The sequence below is a fragment of the Carcharhinus amblyrhynchos genome, chromosome 2, assembly GCF_965287045.1.
Source record: "Carcharhinus amblyrhynchos chromosome 2, sCarAmb.v2.hapA, whole genome shotgun sequence".
Classification (NCBI taxonomy): Eukaryota; Metazoa; Chordata; class Chondrichthyes; order Carcharhiniformes; family Carcharhinidae; genus Carcharhinus; species Carcharhinus amblyrhynchos.
In genome coordinates this window covers 29,988,771-30,006,431 of record NC_137325.1, presented here as the reverse complement: position 1 = coordinate 30,006,431, position 17,661 = coordinate 29,988,771, and the positions used below count along the sequence as shown (strand labels likewise).

The window sequence follows — 17,661 nt, the reverse complement described above, 5'->3', positions numbered from 1 at the left end:
ATTATTATATGGGTCTTGAATTTTAACAATGTTGCTTTGTTAGTGTGAAGCCATGACTTGCCATTAATGCTGTTCCAGGTGATTTTTCAAAGCTTTATGACAGGTGTCAATAATTCCAAACCACTATGTAGCTTAAGCAAGAGAAGTCATCTTGTGTAAATTTAGTGGAGTTCAATGAGAATCTAACAGGATTGGTGAATCAGCTCCTGAGAGAATTATTTTTTCTAAGTTCCTCCCATCTTTGATTTTTTCTCTTCCCCGCTCTCAATTTCCCCTTCTGTTTGCAGGTAGCTTCTTGGTTCTCAGAACGACTTGCACAAAACCACATACATGCAACAAAATTTGCAGACAACACACGATCAATTGTCATGCAAACAACCCTCCAGGAAAAATATGGAGCCAAAGTTGAAAAGCTGGATTTTTGTGCCAACTCATACTTTAAAACTATGCACGATAACACAATTTCCCAGATATGATTGTAGACATATTCCTGAATGTGCAACTTTAAAATGAAACAATGTGAACCAAATACAATTTTTGTAAAAACTATTCTCTCTCTGCTTGTGCTGTTTTATGGTATCTCGCTGCTCTCTCTTCTCATGCTGTTTTATGGCGTCTTGCTGCTCTCTCTCCTCGTGCTATTTTATAGTGTCTCGCTGTTCTCTCTCTCCATGCTGTTTTATAGTGTCTCACTGCTCTCTCTCTCCTCATGCTGTTTTATGCTGTGTCTCTCTGCTCTCTCTGTCTCCTCATGCTATTTTATGGTGTCTCACCACTCTCTCTCCTTGTCCTGTTTTATGGTGTCTCACCGCTCTCTCTCCTTGTTCTGTTCTATGGTGTGCCATTGCTCTCTCTTTCCTCGTCATAAGGATCAGCAATTCCATCCACCAACCATACAACAATTTGGGGGTTTTTACAAAATGTTTGTAAATTACTTGACTGACTAGTGTCAGGAGGGTTCAATTTGTACACTCAACGAGCAGAGTTAAACACCGACCATGAGCAGCTAGGCCAAATCTATGCAGCTTATGATTTTTTTTGAAGTTGGAATGTCTTTCTAAACTCCAGAGTCTTTACAAAAAGCTACAAGTACTTTTTATTCTTGGTAGGTTTCTACCTCTCTCCCACAACCATGAGAATCTCACATAATATATGAGGGGGCAGGGTTATTCCCTATCTAAAAGCTGCAGATGCCCCTGTGACCATCATCACACCCTCTGCAGCCCAGGTCAGAACTCGCCAGTGCCCATGGACATCATCTATAGGACAGCTCTGCTGAGTTGTGCATTTCATCTCTGAAGCACACAACCCTTGCCCCTTCTTGCAGCTGGGGGACAACAAGCTTCCAATGACAGCTCCTGCTGCATATCCACTGCTCTTCTGAACTGTCTGCTAACTCTGACTTCAGACTGTGAGATCCACATAGCCCTGGACTGCCTGTCATTGTGACTCCTTTCCATTTTGCAGTTGGAATGTCTGTACTCTCTGACTCCTATCTACAAGTCCCTGAACCTAAAAAGGAACTTTGACATTGTTCCCATTTCCAAAAAGGATTATGGACAACAGTGACCTTCAAACACTACTGCAGCCCCAACCTATTTAGTGTTTGTGCAAACCATCGCCAATGTGCCACACTATCAGGCAACCAACCCACAATCTGCAGTCTGCAGGCATCGCCTTTCAGTAATACTATCCCTTAAGCTATCCCTTAGACCCTGTTGTTTGTGAGTTTTACATGCAGCCTTGCCTGAATCCAGCTTCCCTCCCCTTAGTCTTCCTTCTGCCTTCCATTGTTCATCTTCGCCATCCACCTCCTTGAAGTAGGAACCAGCAAACAATGAGTTCATGAAAGTGGCTAACTTAACTATTTCTGTAAGATGTCAGCCAATTACTTTTCAAATTAAAAAATCAGTGAAATGCCTTCTTCAATTTAATGGATACTGAAACTAAGAAATGATGCTTTTACAACCTCCATGCAGATGGATAATATTTACTCACTGCTCTTGCAGCCAGCGTAATAAGGATTGCAGTCGTGAAAGTGAAGTAATACCCAGGGTACACTCCATGCCACAAAGCTGAAAGGATAAATGTTAGAGCTGTAGGGAAGAAGGGGGCCCGATCATAGCAGATACTGAAAAAAAAGGGACAAGATTAAGGGTGAAAAATTTCAACTCTTGCAATATTTCTAATCAGAGCTCATCATTAATAAGATCATCTTTCATCTACCAATTGTCCATAGACAGGAAGTTATCGGAACAGTTTTGAATAAGTTGATTCAAAATAGTATCTATGAACAGATAAATACGTGCAGTACGAATTGGAAGCTATATAATTAATGTTGAATAAGTTTGAATAAGTTGATTCAAAATAGTATCTATAAACAGATAAATATGTGCAGTACGAATTGGAAGCTATATAATTCATGTTCACGACAATCACAATTAATAAATAGGCACTTAAAAATAATGCCTTTCACTCTTCTCAAGGCAACACAAGTGGGCCACAATTAAAATGCAGTCACTAGACAGAATTCTCCCCCAAAAATTCTAAGTGTCAAATTCAGGTGAAGTTGGAGTAATTCACACTTTTTTTCAGTGGGAGTTCAGAAAGAAAATCTCCCTCACTGTGCACTGCAAAAGCCACCAGCGTGAATATCATCAAAAACTTGGGGGCTGATATGTCAGTGCTGAGACCAGCGAATGCACAGTAGCCCTGGGGTGATGGGCTCCCAATTGCTGGCCAGCCCCACGGCCCTCGCAATGCCGGCTCTCTACTCTCCCAAGCCCAATTGCTGGCTTCCCCCAAACCATTCCTGTGCCCACCCTAAACCCTCCTCTCCTGATCTCCAGCTCCCCCCAAGCCACCCTGCTGATTTCTCACCCCCACAATCCTGACCCCCACCCGCAGTCCCGACCTCCTTTTCCCCAATCACTGCCCTCTATCCTTCCCCCACTGATCCCTTTGCAGAGTGGCAGCAGGGCCCCGATCTCCAATGCCCACCAATCACCTCCTAGGCCCCACTCCCATCAGGCCCCACCCCCAAATGCACAGCCCCTTGGCACTGCCTCATTAACAATTGGACATTGGCACTTTGCAGGTCCAGGGGGCACAGGCTGGCACTGCGACAGTACCAATGCCCAACAGGCAACCCCCCCCTCCATCTGACCCTCCTGGGGGGCCCCCATTGCTCCCCTTCACTCCAGGGGGGGTGTCAGGCCATTCGTTCTCCATTATTGGGGAGCTACTCTAAACCCTACTGGAGTGAACCACTCTAGTGGCTTTCAAATCGCATTTAAATGATATGTAAATTATTATTTAAATAGTCTTTGTGACTCCCTGCCGATTTCGGACTTGGATCTGATGCCACCAGAAATCCGGCAATAGGAGATGCTAGTGGGGCACGAACGTGCACGTGAACCCCATGAATCGGCCAATGTGAGAATCTCCTGGCACAGCGGGATGGGAAAATCACGGCCACTGTGTTTATGTAGGCAAACTTGGCAACCAAATTCCATGTAGTCAAGTCTTGCCACAAGCAAATTAAACTAATGACCAAATAACTTGCTTTGGTTGAATGCATTAGAATGCTATGCCTTATTAAAGAATGAGTTTGATATTCAGGGTTCCATTTTCTAATTAAATGCGTTTGCTGAATCCATTGAAACAGGTGACATCTGTGCAATATCAATTCATCAACTCAAACTGTACTAACTGCCAGTACACAAGAAAACCCTATCTCGTTCTAACCTTCTAATAAATATCTGCAAGTGTGCGCATCCTCTCCATTTTACGAAAATGGAGAGGATGCACAGAAATCAACCATCTTTTGCAGGCAGACTTGCAACCTCAGATCTGGGCAAAGACAGTGCTGCCAATGACTGTGAAGGTAATTGTAGTCTTTAAGTTATCCATCAAAATTCTTCCTGTCTGTAGCTGGCGACATCTTTAACATTCCCAGATCACTGTCCTGACCACTGCTGCTTAAGGAAGGTGACTAAGGCTCTTAAGCCTCGGACAACAGAGTACGCTGAGTCCTATCTGACAAGAGAGCAGCAGGTAGGTCATATAAATGGCTTTGATAGGATAGCACATTTCAGCAAGGAGCTGGGCATCACTGACTGCATGTGACTGTGACGAATTGGCCACGCTAAGTTGCCCCTTAGTATCCAAGGTGTGGTGAGGTGCATTGGCCATGATCAATGTTACAGGGTTAGGGTGGGGGATTTAGCCAAGGTAGGGCTCTTTTGGAGGGTTGATGCAGACTCAATGGGCTGAATAGCCTCTTTGGCACTGGAAGGGGTTCTGGTGCCATGTTCAAATGCACAGGTATACCAGAGCAAATTTCACTTTCTGAATGTGCACTTCACAACTCTAAGCTCAGCGTATTGTACAGATGAAGGTCTATGTATCCAGGAGCAGTCACAACGTCTTTGTCCTGCACCAATCCACTGTTCTCACTATTGGAGTCAGCATGTGGTTGTTGAGCGACAAATGCTATTCACTGACTTTCTGGCTCATGTCTCTGGTGAGCACCCCAGCCACACATGGACAATAAACATAGGATGAGAGTCTTTAATGTACATCATCACAAAATTGAACAAAGAATCAATTATGTTAGAGGACACATAATTTACATAGAATTTCAGTCATCACAAATCCTTTTTATTTGCATTGAATCTTGCGCAAGACTATTAATAATAAGCCTGCAATTGACAGCAATTTTGCTTACTTCTTTAGCCAAGCTCCAGTTTGAATGTTCCAACTATCAAGGCACATTTTAAAACTTGTAGCTGTCTGGTAACGAAAAAATATAAGAAGCAGTTAGTAAGTTGAATGCAGGTTTCTTTCAGCACGAAAGGAGACAAAGATTATCTGACAAGATGTTTAGGGTATTAAAGGTATTTCATATTAAGGGTATTTTTCATCTTGTAGATAATACCATGGGTCCACAGTTTAGCTTTCTTTAAAGACAGAGCTTTGACCACCTATAGCTGAGAAAGCCAAAAAGTGTCAGCTTCGGAAAAGCAGCCAGCATATTTAAGGACCCCACGCACCCCAGATATTCTGTCTTCCACTTTCTTCCATCAGGAGAAAGATACAGAAGTCTGAGGTCACGTACCAACTGACTGAACAACAGCTTCTTCCCTGCTGCTATCAGACTCTTGAATGGACCCACCTTGCATTAAGTTGATCTTTTTCTACACCTTACCTATAACTATAACACTACATTCAGCATTCTCTCGTTTCCTTCTCAATGAACAGTATGCTTTGTATAGTACGCAAGAAACAATACTTTTCACTGTATACTAATACATGTGACAATAATAAATCAAATTAAGTTAATTGTTAAAGATTAAGCTGAAACCTCAGCATTTATACAGTTTTTGTTAAATTCCAGAATAGCTAATTAGACCAGGTTGCATTCAGAAGCTTGACAGGGTAGATGCTGAAAGAGTGTTTCCCTTTGTAGTGGAATCTAGAACTGGATGGGGCCATTTTAAAAATAAGGGATCTCCCATTCAAGACTGAGAGAAGGAGAAATTCCTTCTCTCAGAGGGTTATTAGGCTTTAGGATTCTTTTCCCTGAAACCAATGGAGGATGAGTCAATACTCATATGCAAGGCTCAGATAGACAGATTTTGGATCAAAGGATGAGTCAAGGATTATGGGACAGGAGGGTGGTAGGGACAAACAGGAAAGTGGAATTAAGGTCACAGTCAGATTAGCCACAATCTTATTGAATGGCAGAGCATGCTTCTGAAGGGGTCGAATGACCTCCTCCTGCTTCTATATCTTATGACCTTTTCATGAGCATTATTTTTAAAAACACACCTCTGTTGAGATGAGAACAAAGTGAGTAAAGTGAAGTCCACAGATTGACATGAACTCCATAAGGAAAACAATAATCTGGGGTTGCCTAGGTTACAGGGAACAACCAATTCCATTAGTTGCAAGCATATGGTCTAAAGTATTCATTATCGGTCACATTTCACTTTCATTCGCTCCTCCCCTTGCATCTTCAGCAAAGAGGATTTCAACTAATTCTATACTTTTAGTTTAAAATTCTCTTGCAACAAAATCTCAAAGTGAACCCATGTAATGCAAAAAGCTGCCCTTCCCTTTTTATTACTTGAAGTGCCAAGACTCCACCTCCCTCTCTCTAAGCAGTAGTTATTTTCCACGCTGCATTTTTTTCCATTTACCCAATCAATACAAATATCCTAACCACATCTCCTTAAAGAATACTTTGAGAGAATATAAATCTGCACATTTTTAATTTTTTCTCCTCTCCAACAAAAATCTAGTACAGACTGTGGCGTGCACAGAAGATCTAGGGGATAGCTTGACGGCAGTAAGAGACAGTGCTTGTGGGTAACCATGTAATTACTGGAAACGGGCAGAAAATCACAGGCTGTGAGATGTAGTTCATGAGATACTCGACTTGCAAGCACCATTGCCTTTTGATGGCGCCAAAATGTGGAATTACTCCTTTGATTTTGGGCAATAAAAATTGCAATAAAAGGACTTGAGCTCTTTCTACTTTATTTGGAATAGAATTAGCATAATTGAGTCATGTGCTGGCAATGACCAATGCACCATGAAAGCTCGCTTTCTTACAGGTCAATTAAGTAAAAATAGCCACAATGCAGAATTCTTAACTGTTATACATTTCCCTGTTTGAAAGGCATTTAATCTATAGGTAAATGCCCAAATAAAATCCTACAAACTCGACTCCAGCAGTGCATCAACAAGAAGCAGTGACTATTAAACTACAGCGCTAGAAACAGTTTTTTTGTTCAAAAGTGTAAACTCATTTGCATTATTATTCATCAGTCATTTAATGATAGAACATAGAACAGTACAGCACAGTACAGGCCCTTCGGCCCTCGGTGCTGTGCCGAGCTTTGTCTGAAACCAAGATCAAGCGATCCCACTCCCTACCATTCTGGTGTGCTCCACGTATCTATCCAATAACTGCTTGAAAGTTCCTAAAGTGTCCGACTCCACTATCACAGCAGGCAGTTCATTCCACAACCCAACAACTCTCTGACTAAAGAGCACACCTCGGACATCCCTCCTATATCTCCCACCACAAACCTTATAATTATGCCCCCTAGTAACAGCTACATCCATCTGAGGAAATAGTCTCTGCACTTCCACTCTACCTATCCCCCTCATCATCTTATAAACCTATAAGTTACCTCTCATTCTCCTCCGCTCTAAAGAGAAATGCCCCAGCTCCCTCAACCTTTCCTCATAAGGCCTACCCTTCAAACCAGGAAGCATCCTGGTAAATCTCGTCTGCACTCTCTCCAATGCTTCCACATCCTTCTTATAGTAAGGTGACCAGAATTGAACACCATATTCCAAATGTGGTCTCACCAAGGTCCAGTACAGTTGTAGCGTAACCCCACGGCTCTTAAACTCAAACCCTCTGTTAATTTACGCTAACACACTATAGGTCTTCTTCATGGCTCTATCCACTTGAGTGGCAACCTTCAGAAATCTGTGGATATCAACCGCAAGATCTCTCTATTCCTCCACATTCCTCAGAACCCTGCCGTTGACCGTGTAATCCGCATTCAAATTTGTCCTACCAAAATGAATCACTTCGCACATATCAGGGTTAAATTCCGTCTGCTACTTTTCGGCCCAGCTCTGCAGCCTATCAATGTCTCTTTGCAGCCTACTACAGCTCTCCATCTCATCCACCAATCCACCAATCTTGGTGTCATCAGCAAAATTACTGACCCATCCTTCAGTCCCCTCCTCCAATTCATTGATAAAAATCACAAATAGCAGAGGATCCAGCACTAATCCCTGTGGTACGCCGCTGGTAACTGGTCTCCAGTCTGAAAATTTTCCATCCACACCACCCTCTGTCTTCTATGAGATAGCCAGTTACTTATCCAATCGGCCAAATTTCCCTCTATCCCACACCTCCTCACTTTCTTCATGAGCCGACCACGGGGAACCTTATCAAACACCTTACTAAAATCCATGTATATGATATCAACTGCTCTACCTTTATCTAAACTTCGTTACCTCCTCAAAGACTTCAATCGAATTTGTGAGGCAACACTTACTCTTCACGAATCCGTGCTGACTATCCCGAATTAAGTTGCATCTTTACAAATGGCCATAAATCCTGTCCCTCAGCACCTTTTCCATTAACTTACCAACCACTGAAGTAAGATTAACCAGCCTATAATTATTAGGGTCATTCCTATTTCCTTTCTTGAACAGAGGAAGGACATTCACCGCTCTCCGGTCCTCTGGCACTATTCCAGTGGACAGAGAGGAGCCAAAGATCAAAGCCAAAGGCTCTGCAATTTCATCCCTTGCCTCCCAAAGAATCCTAGGATGTATCCCATCTGGCCCAGGGGACTTACTGACCCTCAGGTTTTTCAAAACCTGCTTCAAACCTGATTTAGCAGCCATTATGGGATTTATGTCCACACAGCTAGCGCAGCCACTAAATTGTGGCTCTTGCATGTGAATGATGTGATATGAGAAATTTGATGAACTTCTTCAGTTTGGATAGTAATGAATGCTTGTGAACTATTTGCTGGATGATTAAACATGTTCATGTGCAATTGTCTTTGGAAATTAAGGAAGATTCCATGGACATCCATCAACAATTCATAATCAGTTTATCATAGTAAAGTATACAATAATGCTCTAACAATGAGCCTCCATGCCAATCTCAAAATGATCTAATTTCTAAATGTGATAGTGTAGTTTAGCATTGTGCTGAGCAATGCTATCTCCAGTGCTGTAGTTTAATAGTCACTGCTTCTTATTGATGTACTGCTGGAGTTGAGTTTATAGGATTTTATTTGGGCATTTATCTATAGATTAAATGCCTTTCAAGCAGGGAAATGTATAACAGTTAAGAATTCTGCATTGTGGCTATTTTTAGTTATCCTTAATTGACCTGTAAGAAAGCGAGCTTTCATGGTGCATTGGTCATTGCCAGCATATGACTCATCTCCCTCTACTTGACCAGTACTGCTCGATTGGCAAAGCTCAAGAGCACAGGAGAGTATTAGCATAAAAGTCTTAATGTTAGAATGCCAAATAAAGGCCAAGAAAGTGCTAAGAGTGAGTTGAATCTCGGCTGAACAGAAACAGGAATGTTGCCAATTTGTCTATGAGACTGTAGGGTGAGGGCAGTCATTCACAAAAGTGACACATTACCATGAAGTGCATTTAGGGCTGCAGGTAATTCCCACATTCAAACAACCACCAACACTCACTATCCAAGTCACACAATAATATGGGTCACTCAGACAAAGTACTATAAAGATGTAGATAGAATTGTAACCGATGCATAACCTCACATTCAGAGCAGATAATTAGAGAAAATTAAACTTCTTTTTAAAATAGAGAACATATTATGACCATGTTGAACAGTTACTTTTAATGAAGTATGTATTTGTGTTGTAAAACAGATTACATCAGGCTTGTCCAAACTTTTCACTCGCGGGGCCATATTTGCATATATTACTCACTGAAGGACCGATTAACAGATTTTAGGAAGATTTAGTACAAAATTAAACTGAATTTAAAAAAAAAAATTGAGGTGCTCAGGAAAGAAACAATTACTGAACAGAAGTACAGCAACTTCATCAATAAATTGTTCCATTAAAGAACAGTAAGAAAAATGACCAGATGTGAAAGTCATTGTATATGGGTGCTTGTATGCAAGTGGGTGCATGTGTATGGGCTGGTTTGTGGTGGTGAGAGTGAGTTAGAAACCTGAGGCTACGCGTAAGGCAGATTCACACTCAGCCCCAACTCACTCAGTGTCTCATTCATGCACGCTCATGCACACGATCATATACATGCACACTGTCATACACACGCACATTCAGTCTTACAAACACTCCCACATACAGTCAGACTCTCGCATGCACACACAAACTCAGACACTCACACACACAAGAAACTCAGTCTGTCCTGCATGCACACACTGTCACTCACTCATCCGCGCACACATTTGTCACTCACACCAAAACAGTCACTCGTACACATACACTCCCATACACATATTCAGTCACACACACATACATGCATATGCAGTCACTTGCACACACACAAATACACATACAGTCACATGCACATACACACACCCAGTCACTTGCATACAAATGAAATCATTTGCACACACACATCCATGCAGTCACTTGTGTGCATGCACACATACGCATGTATTCGGTCACTTGCACACACAATCACACGTACACGCTTCCAGTCACACACACACATAATCACTCACCTCCCATATTCACACTCACCACACACACAAACACACACAGTCACTCTCACAGCCACACACACACACACACACACACACACACACACACACACACAGTCACTCTCACTCAGCCCACTCCAACACCCTCAGTCTCTTGCAATCATACACACTTACTCTCACAAACACAATCAAACAGAGACACTCCCTCCCTTCCTCCCGCGCACACGCTCCCTCCCTTCCTCCTGCACACACGCTCCCTCATTCCCATACTCAAACTCACTCAGTCTTGTACACACAGCCACACATAGACAAAATCCTCCCCAGGCCTGCCAAATCTTTGCCCTCCCCCAGCCCACCAATATTTTGCCCTCCACTGGCCACCCTAAATTTCACCCCAAAACTTTGCCTGGGCTATGCACATGCCCAAATTTAGCTCAGCTTCCAGGCTAGGCCTTGAACAAGCCTGGTTGAGATACACCATAATTTTAACTGAACATCTACCGTAAAATAATCAAATTATGTGATGTTAATGATTGGAAAGCATTTCTGTGATCTTTAGCAGCTTAGTATTTACACGCCAAATAACTAATAATGGAATTTTAAAGTAAAGTTGTTAACTGGTCTCTTCTAAAAGTTTCTTAAAATCCAAAATATTGGTATGGCTGTGAAAAAATTATTTTTTTTAAATCGTCTGTTTCAGATTTTACAAATTTGTGTTTTTTGGCTTTTAAGTCTGTTGTAAATTCAAGAAACTTGATGTGTAAGATTTTCTAAATATTTAAGTCAATGGGTGGAAGAACAGTCCAGCGCATGTCCAGATTTCTGATCCACATTACAACTGGATGGAGTGGACCTGTGGTAGCACCAAGTCAATAACCTCTTATTGTCAGTCAATTATTTCTCAAGTAGTGATCTAGCCAACCAAATAAAATGCAAGAAAAGAGACTGACGATGACACAATTACAATAAAGAAGCAAAACTTGGGTTTCATTAGCTCTTGCGCAAGTGAAAGCAGTCGAGGCAATTCTGGGAACAGATGTTGAAAAGAAGTAGAAGTATTGCTCATGCAAGAGCAGATAATGTGATCAGAGTCATTACTACAGCAGAGTTTTGCAATTTTTAGAATCCAATTTTCACAGCAATCTTCCGTTCTGTCATTAAATTATTAACTTTAGCACTGTGAATCCTGCACAAAACAAAGTATTAACCAGACTTAGACTGATGAGAGAAAAGATTCACACACACACACACGCACGCACACACACCTTAGTGACTCAAAATAAATCTTCAACTTTGTTTCTGGTTGGAGCATATAGGTGATTGTGCGGAAAATAATTATGAATAATAGTTTTAGCCCAATTAAAATCTCAGCCATGACAATACAGCAATAAAACCTTCGTTTTCAGAGTCTAGTTTACATATGTGCACTTGAGAATCTCACCTCGATATTCCAGATGTTTAGGTTTGAGATCAAGTCCCATCTTGAGTTCCCATTTTCATCAAGGCCATTGAACCCAAAACCACCTGCATTATTAATTGCATCAGCTAAGAGAGAAAAAGGAAGTGAATAACTAGTTATTGCTTAATTCTATTTCTGAAAGAACCGGTAAAGTGTTTTAGCAATTGTTAGTGCAATCTCTCAGTTCCTAACTTTTGAAGTCACAAGCTAATAATAACGGGAGACAATCCATGAGATTAATTTCGACAGTTGACCACTCAACCACAAAACGTTCAATTCACAGAGAAGCACAATCCACGTAGAATACTGATTGGAACAGTTCCCCAAAAAGGAAAACTGGATGGACTAACCATCACAGATTTTTACATGTTGCATGAATTTTGAAACAATGAAGTTGGTTAAGGTTGATCTTAGGTAACTCTTCACATCATGATAGAACCTATTTATTCATTGCACAGCAGCATTCTTGAGCCAAAGACATACAAGTGCCACAATGTTTCATACCTCAGGAAGTAAGTTTTTATGAAAGGTTGTAACTTTTGAGTGTCCAGTGTAGTTTGATGAAGAGTTGACAAAGATGTCATCACATAGATTTTGACCCTACCTCCTTTAGGTGAGGATAGTTTTTAAGCTGCTGAGAGAAGAGATTTTTCTTTGGAAAATGAACACAAGTCAGTCAGGAAAGCACAAGCCAGTGTTGGAAACAGTACAATGAAGCCATTTAGCTTGTACTCTCAACACTGTGCTGATCAGCTGGCAGACAGCTGGCCTAGAAAGTGAATTTCTGTCCAAAAAGGTAGCAAAGATACATGATTTAGGAATGAAACTGGATGGATTACCCAGCATCGAATTGGACATCAGAACCGACAACGGCACACTCAGCCATTTTGACCCTGCAAAGTCCTCATTATTAACTTATGGGGGCTTGTACCAAAATTGGGAAACAGTCTCACAGACTAGTCAAGCAACTTAGTCATTGGCATCAAATCATACCTTACAGACAATGTCCCAGGCACCACTGTCACCATCCTTCCATATGTCCTGTCCTATCAGCAGGACAGACACACCAGAAGTGGTGGCACAGTGGTATGAGTCAGGATGGATATTACCTCTGGAGCCTATGAAGTCGCATGCCATCAGGTCAAAAATGGGCAAGGATAACTCCTGCTGATTACTACATACCACCCTCCCTCAGCAGATGAATCAGTACTCCTCCATGTTGAATGCCACTTGTGGGATCACTGAAGGTGACTAAAGCACAGAATGAACTCTGGGTGAGGATCTTCAATGTATAACACCAGGAGCGGCTTGGTAGTATCACTACTGACTGAGATAGCTGAATTCTAAGGGACATGGCTGCCAGCCTGGGTCTGCTTCAGGTGGTGAGGGAATGAACAAAAGGAAAAGACATACTTGACCCCATCCTCACCAATCTACCTGTCACAGATGTATCCATCCATGGCAGTATTTGTAGAAGTGATCATCACCTTGTGGAGACAGAGTCCTCTCTTTACATTGAGGGTATCCTCCATTGTGTTGTGTGGCACTACCTTTATGGAATACATCTAGCAATTCAAAATTGGGCATCCCTGATGTGCTCTGGCCACTAGCAGCAAACTTTTATACAAACACAATCTACAACCTCATGGCTTGGCACACCTCACTCTATCATTCCTAGTTCAATGAAGCTACACTTAGGACTACTTGCATGCCAAACTGCATAAGCCATTGAGGTGAACGATCCCAAAACCAAATATTCCCATCCTCAACAATAGAGAAGCCCAGAACATCAGTACAAAAGACAAGGTTGAAGCATCTCCAGCCATTTTCAGCCAGAAGTGGCTGATCTAGCTCAGCTTCCTCCTGAGGTCCCCAACATCAATGATGCCAACTGCAAACAATTCACTTCACTCCATTTCACTGACACCAAAGCTGTATATGACCAACTGTTGTATCAAGGAGCCCTAGCAAAACTGAAAGTCAATGGAAATTGGGGGGAAACTCTCCACTGGTTGGAGTCATTCTTAGTACAAAGGAAGATAGTGCGGTTGTTAGAGGTCAATCATCCCCATCCCAGGACATCACTGCAGGAGTTCCTCAGGGCCAATTGTTGGCTCTAGGTTCGTAGTGCCAACCATCTTCAGCAGCTTTATCAATGATCTTCATCAATCATAAGATCAGAAGTAGCGATGCTTACTGATGCTTGCACAACGTTCAGCATCATTCTCACGTCTTCAGATTGTGAAGTAGTCCATGCCCACATGCAGCATGACCTAGACAACATTCAAGCTTGAGCCGATAAGCGACAGGTAGCATTCATGTCACACAAGTGACAGGCAACGACCATCTCCAACAAGAAAGAATCACTGGAGATTCAAGGTGCTAGCACAGAAATAGATCTGGTGTATTCATTACATCATTAGACTTTGGAATAATGTATTCTTGATTTTTGGTGCTGTCATCCAAACAAGGAACAATGTCCAACATAGTGCCTTGTTTTTCTTCAAACAGTTCCACAGAATGCTTTACATGAATCATCAGAACAAGCAGACAGAGGATGCAACTTTCACCAATGCCTTTACACCTTTCATAAACTTAACTGAATTCTCAAAGCTTCCGTTTTCAATCCCTAGTTCCAAAACTACTGCAGGGGAACTCTCGGATATTAGTCCTTTGCAAATTCATCAATCTTCAATGAAAAATACAAAAGATAAACATTACAAAATACACGAAGAGTTAACAGGATTATGAAACATATGCCTCATGCCATATGCCATATGAAACATTGCCAGGGACCCAGGTTCAATTCTGGCCTAAGGGCATTGGCTGCGTGGAGTTTGCACATCCTCCCCGTGTCGGCAAGGGTTTCTTCCAGGTGTATTGGTTTCCTCCCACAGTCCAAAGATGTCTGGGTTAGGTGGATTGGCCATGCTACATTGACCCCAGTGTCAGGGGGATTAGCAGGATAAATGCATGGGGTTGCAGTAATTGTGACTGTGGGCAGTACAGGCTTGATGGGCCAAATGGCCTCCTTCTGTACTGTAGGGATTCTACGATTCTATGAATATTTTCATGTCTACACTGACTCTGCAAATCATCCTCAATAAATGATATCAGATCTTACTAAGCAAACAGCAATACAGTGGATTTCATATACTTGGATTTTCAAAACAGCCTTTGATAATGTACCACACAATAGGCTTGTGACAAAAATTACAGCATGTATAATTAGTGACCAAATAGCTGAATGGGTAGCAAAATGGCTCAAATAAAACAGATAAAAGAGGTACAGAGTAATTATTGAGATCAGGAACAAAATGGCGGGGCAGGCTCGAAGGGCTGGATGGCCTACTCCTGCTCCTATTTCTTATGTTCTTATGTTCTTATGTAAAAAGGAGAAAACAAGGAATAATGCTAGGACCACTGCTTTTCGTGTAACAATTTGGATTAAGGAACAAGGAACACTGTGAACCAAACTAGGGGCATAGTTAAGGGAAGAAGACATTAGAAAACTTGCAGACTGGTTAATTGATTGGCAAATGCATTTTAACACAGGTAAAGGAGGTGATGATCTCTGGCCAACAAAATAAAAACATTAATATCATGGAAAATAAACACATGTACATACATCATTCACACCAACATCACAGGTCAGCAAAACAATTAAAGATGCGAACAAAGCATTGAGATTTATTCCTAGGTTTACAGAATGCTAAAGTAACAAAGTTATGTTAAACTTGCATAGATCCCTGCTCAGGCTAGACTTGCTTGCTCTCCATGGTCCTTTATAGCCCTTATACCAACTTCACCCCAACCCAAGGCTCATCACTCACCAGATGCAAGGACAATACATGGGTTGTCCTTAAATCTCCTACCATGCCAACTCACCCAGTACCCACCATGGGCAGACCTCAGGACTCACATTGAGAAGTAATACACTTAATTGCCTATTGATAAATTCATTTTTTCAAAAAACTCTTATTGATAAAAACTCATTCAGTACATTTAACTTTTCTAATCCCTTAAAAAACAAGCATTTGTATTCATAGTCCCGCTTCAAAGAGTTTATAACATCTTAGAGCTGTCAATCAAACTGTGACCTGACAGGCAGGCTACTGCGATAACAGGAGGTTGTGAAATCAGTCACAATCACAGGCTTAATTATATAAAATGTAAAATATGGCATTCATATACAGTTAAGAAGGCACAGCAAATAACTTTACCTAAAGTCCAAGCAAAGTAATACTTGGGTCTGGATGCATGAACTGAGATGAAGAGGTAGCAGAGTTTTCTGAAGAAGGAGGCTTCATTTATAAATTTGCCATCCACATTGTAGGAGACAGGGAAGTTCTTCGTAATTACCGTAAACCAAACTACACATACAAAGGTGATGAGCATTTTGTTTGCTACAGCCCTCTAGAAAAATAAAGCAAATCCCACTAAATATATCATGTTTAGATATGTAGATAGACCATAGGATAACAGATAAATTCAAATTATAATGTAATAAGTTAAGAACATAAGAAATAGGAGCAGGGGTAGGCCATCTAGCCCTTCGAGCCTGCCCCGCCATTCAATAAGGTCATGGCTGATCTGTCGTGGCTCAGTTCCACATTCCCGCCCTCTCCCCATAACCTTTAATCCCCTCTCTTATCAAAAACCCATCAACCCGCGTCTTAAGAATATTTAGCGAGGTAGCCTCCACCACTTCAACAGGCAGAGAATTCCAGAGATAATTGAGCAGTTTTATGTCAATACAAGTGTACTCATTTATGATAACTGTCAGGAACTAAGTTTAAAAATGTGCCAAGCATTTATTATTTCATAGCACAGAGCAAAGTTTACTTTTAAATCTATTAAAATGTCAAGAATAAAATCAGTTCAGATGAACGACCATTCATGTGAAACACTGGGCTGGATTTTCACTCTCAAGGGACGTAGCATGTGTGAGTCAGGAAATCACCTCAGGAGAACGTCCCCCAAATGGTGCAACTTGTGCTCTGGAGTTGGGGGTGAAGAATGGATTTGGGTCAGCCACATCCCCTGGATGCAGATCAGTGAGGGGCAAGTCCTGAGGTGGGCTGTTCAAAAGGACCTCGTCGGTTCTCCAGGACTTCATTTGAATTGCTCTGCTGAACGTTAAGTTCTCTAGCCCTCATTCCTCACATCCCATAATTCCTCACCAACTAAACATATATTTATTTTTTACATTTCCCCGCTGACAACATTCTAGCATTTTGTGACGTGTCTGGTGTGTGTCTCGTTTCCGGTGTCAGTGTGTCTGGTGTGTGTCTCGTTTCCGGTGTCAGTGTGTCTGGTGTGTGTCTCGTTTCCGGTGTCAGTGTGTCTGGTGTGTGTCTCGTTTCCGGTGTCAGTGTGTCTGGTGTGTGTCTCGTTTCCGGTGTCAGTGTGTCTGGTGTGTGTCTCGTTTCCGGTGTCAGTGTGTCTGGTGTGTGTCTCGTTTCCGGTGTCAGTGTGTCTGGTGTGTGTCTCGTTTCCGGTGTCAGTATGTCTGGTGTGTGCCTCGTTTCCGGTGTCAGTGTGTCTGGCGTGTGTCTCGTTTCCAGTGTCTGGTGTGTGTATGTGCATGTGTGATGTCTGGTGGCCACTCGTCCGCCCGCCCGTCTGGTGGCCGCTCGTCCGCCCGGTGGCCGCTCGTCCGCCCGCCCGTCTGGTGGCCGCTCGTCCGCCCGCCCGTCTGGTGGCCGCTCGTCCGCCCGCCCGTCTGGTGGCCGCTCGTCCGCCCGCCCGTCTGGTGGCCGCTCGTCCGCCCGCCCGTCTGGTGTCTGTATGTCTCTGTTCATGTCTGTTCACCAGGGCATTAGTTTGTGGAATGCAATATTTTTCACTTAAGCCCAACATCATGTTCAAACACTCGACTCAGGTGAACATCTCTAACTACACCAGCAGTTTTTCCGTTTCTCTCAATCAGTGGAAATAC

General features: G+C 42.2%; 1 protein-coding gene across 1 annotated transcript in view; it reads right to left on the bottom strand.

Moving 5' to 3' along the window:
• Nucleotides 1–17,661, bottom strand: part of mboat1 (membrane bound O-acyltransferase domain containing 1) — a 106,156-nt gene that overhangs the window by 11,009 nt on the left and 77,486 nt on the right. Inside the window, exons 8-11 of the mRNA XM_080203988.1 lie at nt 15,944–16,136; nt 11,703–11,806; nt 4,730–4,794; nt 1,999–2,131 (exon numbers count right to left, since the gene is read on the bottom strand). Of these exons, the coding sequence (XP_080060114.1) occupies nt 1,999–2,131; nt 4,730–4,794; nt 11,703–11,806; nt 15,944–16,136 (495 nt within the window). The remainder of the gene's footprint in view (nt 1–1,998; nt 2,132–4,729; nt 4,795–11,702; nt 11,807–15,943; nt 16,137–17,661) is intronic.